The following is a 2,897-nucleotide window of genomic DNA, read 5'->3' on the forward strand; positions in this document are numbered from 1 at the left end:
GGGGGGGTGAACACATTCAGCGCAGCCAATCACAGAGCAGTAACCACCATTCAACACAGCCAATCAGAGAACAGCATTCATTCGAAATAGCCAATTGTTAGAGGCATTTTTAGAGTGAGAGAGAGAGAGTAATAGAGTGAAAATAAAAGAAAGGGAAAGAGAAATTGAGGATGAATGGAATACAACAACAACAACAACAACAAAACTATCAAGCAGCATCAGACACTCCCCATGAAAATAAGATGAGATAAAAACATACCAAAAAAACCCAACCAAAATCAATCCAAGAAAACAGTGTACAAAAATAGCTGCAATCCTGGGCAATGATCCTTTCCCCCCTTCTGTCTATCTATCTATCCGCACCAAGAAATGAGCCACTCTGTCCATCCTCTCTCTTTCTGTCTGTCCGTACTTCATCTCCTCCTTCACTTTAAAAAAAAAAAAAATTGCATTTATATAGCGCATATCCATGCTAAAGAGCATGCTCTATGCGCTTTACAACCATCAGACCCTCTGAGAACAACTCAGAAACATTCTCGGCTTCTGTAGAAGCATACACTTCTCTCCTCCTCCTCCTCCTCCTTTGCTTCTCTTTTTCTCCTCCCTTTCTTTTCTCCAGACAAATGCCAAATGCCAAATACTAACACACATTCTTGTGGGAACCTCCACAACCACATACTCACTAACTCCCCTCAATCACTCACTCCGTCTATCTTTATCTCTCTCACCCACTCAGTCTATCCGTATCTCTCCCAGCCACCGCAGTGTAGCTGTTGAAAGTCCTTCACCAAGGTCACACACCATTCTACACTCCGCTTTACGACACACACACACCAAAAACCTTACTCCTCATTTTTCGAAATAGAGAGGGAGAGAAAATTGAAGAAAACTTCAGACATATTTTGTTAGCTTATGAAAAGAAAGACAGACAGACATCGTCCTATGCACCTCAGGTTAATATCTAGTAAAGTTTCCATCCCATCCCCGAAAGATATTCGTGGCAAAAATAACTTGACAGACAAAATACTTCCGTTAATGTGTCAGATTTGTAAATGTATCATCTGTAAAATAAGTTTTAGAAATAATTAACTCAAAAGGTATTAGTAGAAAAATGACCAAAGAAAGGAATTTGACATATATCTAGTTTTCATAAAAATTTATTCCGTGAGTGACTTGAGGAACATTACCTCAGCAAAAACAGAATTTGGTGTACAACAACTTCATACATAAAAATCTTGCTTAATTATCCACAAGTCGAAAAAGAACTTGTTTATTTTTATTCACAGTAATACAATTAATGCCAGAGTCGGGTAACATAGGGGCATTAAGGTGGAGTCTCTCACATCACACATAACATATCCCATTCATCTTCTCACATCCCACAACGCGCACGCCCACACACACACATCCCCACACACACACATATACACAAAGGTAGGCCATTTTAGTCTCAACTCAGTATTGACGGTGACAGACAGAATAAAAATTCTCCAAAATTTCATCTCCCAGAGACAAAAAAAACACAAAAAACACATCATGTTCAGAGTAAAAGGGGGTTTGGTTTTTGTGTTTTTTTTATAATAAAAAATTATTTTTTTTCGAAATCCTGCAGCAGGAGCGGAGAGAGCAGTCATCTGTTGTTGTTTGTGCTTCTGTTTCTGTACATGACTTGAGTCAGTTCTCTCTATCCACCAACTCCTTCTTCTCTCTATCCGCCATCAACTCCTTCCTCTTCTATCCACAGTCCGTCACCTCCTCCTCCTTCTCTCTATCCACCGTCACCTCCTTCAACACAGCACGGTTACAAAAAAAAAAAGTGGGGGAACACTAATCCCCAGTAACATTATTTGACGATGAAAAAAAACAAAACAAGAGAGGAGTTGTTATCATGAACATTATTATCATCATTATCATCGTCTTTCTTCATCGAAAGTGTTTGTGTTCACACCATGTCAGCGAGCACGCTCGTCCGTGTTCGTGTACGTAGAAAATAAAAAACGTAACACATTATTCACAATTTATTTCCCTTTTTTTTTTCTTTCCTTCTTGGGCACATGGCTCCGAACAAACGTACGAACGAGGAACTAGCCGTGAGACGCGCGAAGAACTACACGCCAGACGACTCAATCCGGAGGGTCTGCCTAATGGGCAAAGCGGTGGACAGGAAGGGCACCGTCATTTTCTTGTCTCCCTTCTGCGACTTCTGCAGGAACCTGATGGGGAACATGAGCAGGCCAGATAGGACGATGAGACCACCGGCCAGGTACAGGGAGTTGTCTACGGAGCCTGTCACGTCGATCACCTTGCCTGGAAAGACGGAGAGAGAGAGAGTGTGTGAGAGAGAGACGAAAAATGTTAAGATTTTAATTAATGAATTTTTGGTATGAGTTTTACGGAATTCGCAAAACGCGCTAACATTATGTTTGTTTCGATAAGAGAGGCCATAAAAGTGCCAAAAATTTGAGGTGTTGCCAGAGAGTTTTACGGTACTTGCAACACCAAAAGGCCATAAAAGCGCCAAAGATATGAGGTGGTTGTTGTTGTTAGAGAGTAATACAGTAATTGCAACACAATATCGTCGCCATTGTGATAAGATCGGATAACACACATAGGAGGTACGGTGGAAAGATTAGTACAATCACGTCTTGCCATTAGTCCAGGTAAAAAAAGGCAAGACAAACAGAAATGTACTAAATGGACATTTACACAGGGAATATACGCCCTTTTCAACACATTTAAAGAGAAAAAATGGAAAGAAGATTAGTGTCGAGCACAAACACATCTAGCTGTTAGCTAGTGAGTGAGGGAGCGCGTTCTGGGACTTGGGAGGGAGCGCGTTCTGGGACTTGGGAGGGAGCGCGTTCTGGGACTTGGGAGGGAGCGCGTTCTGGGACTTG

General features: G+C 41.4%; 1 protein-coding gene across 3 annotated transcripts in view; it reads right to left on the minus strand.

Annotated features, from left to right (window-relative positions):
* Positions 1–614: 614 nt before the first annotated feature.
* LOC101862144 overlaps positions 615–2,897 on the minus strand; it is a gene marked incomplete at its 5' end in the record, with an annotated part of 14,640 nt that continues 12,357 nt past the window's right edge. For all 3 annotated transcript variants that reach the window (XM_035972675.1, XM_013088695.2, XM_005109567.3), the window contains 1 exon segment: positions 615–2,307. In XM_035972675.1, the coding sequence (XP_035828568.1) occupies positions 2,108–2,307 (200 nt within the window).

This window comes from Aplysia californica, unplaced genomic scaffold, assembly GCF_000002075.1.
Source record: "Aplysia californica isolate F4 #8 unplaced genomic scaffold, AplCal3.0 scaffold00791, whole genome shotgun sequence".
Classification (NCBI taxonomy): domain Eukaryota; kingdom Metazoa; phylum Mollusca; class Gastropoda; order Aplysiida; family Aplysiidae; genus Aplysia; species Aplysia californica.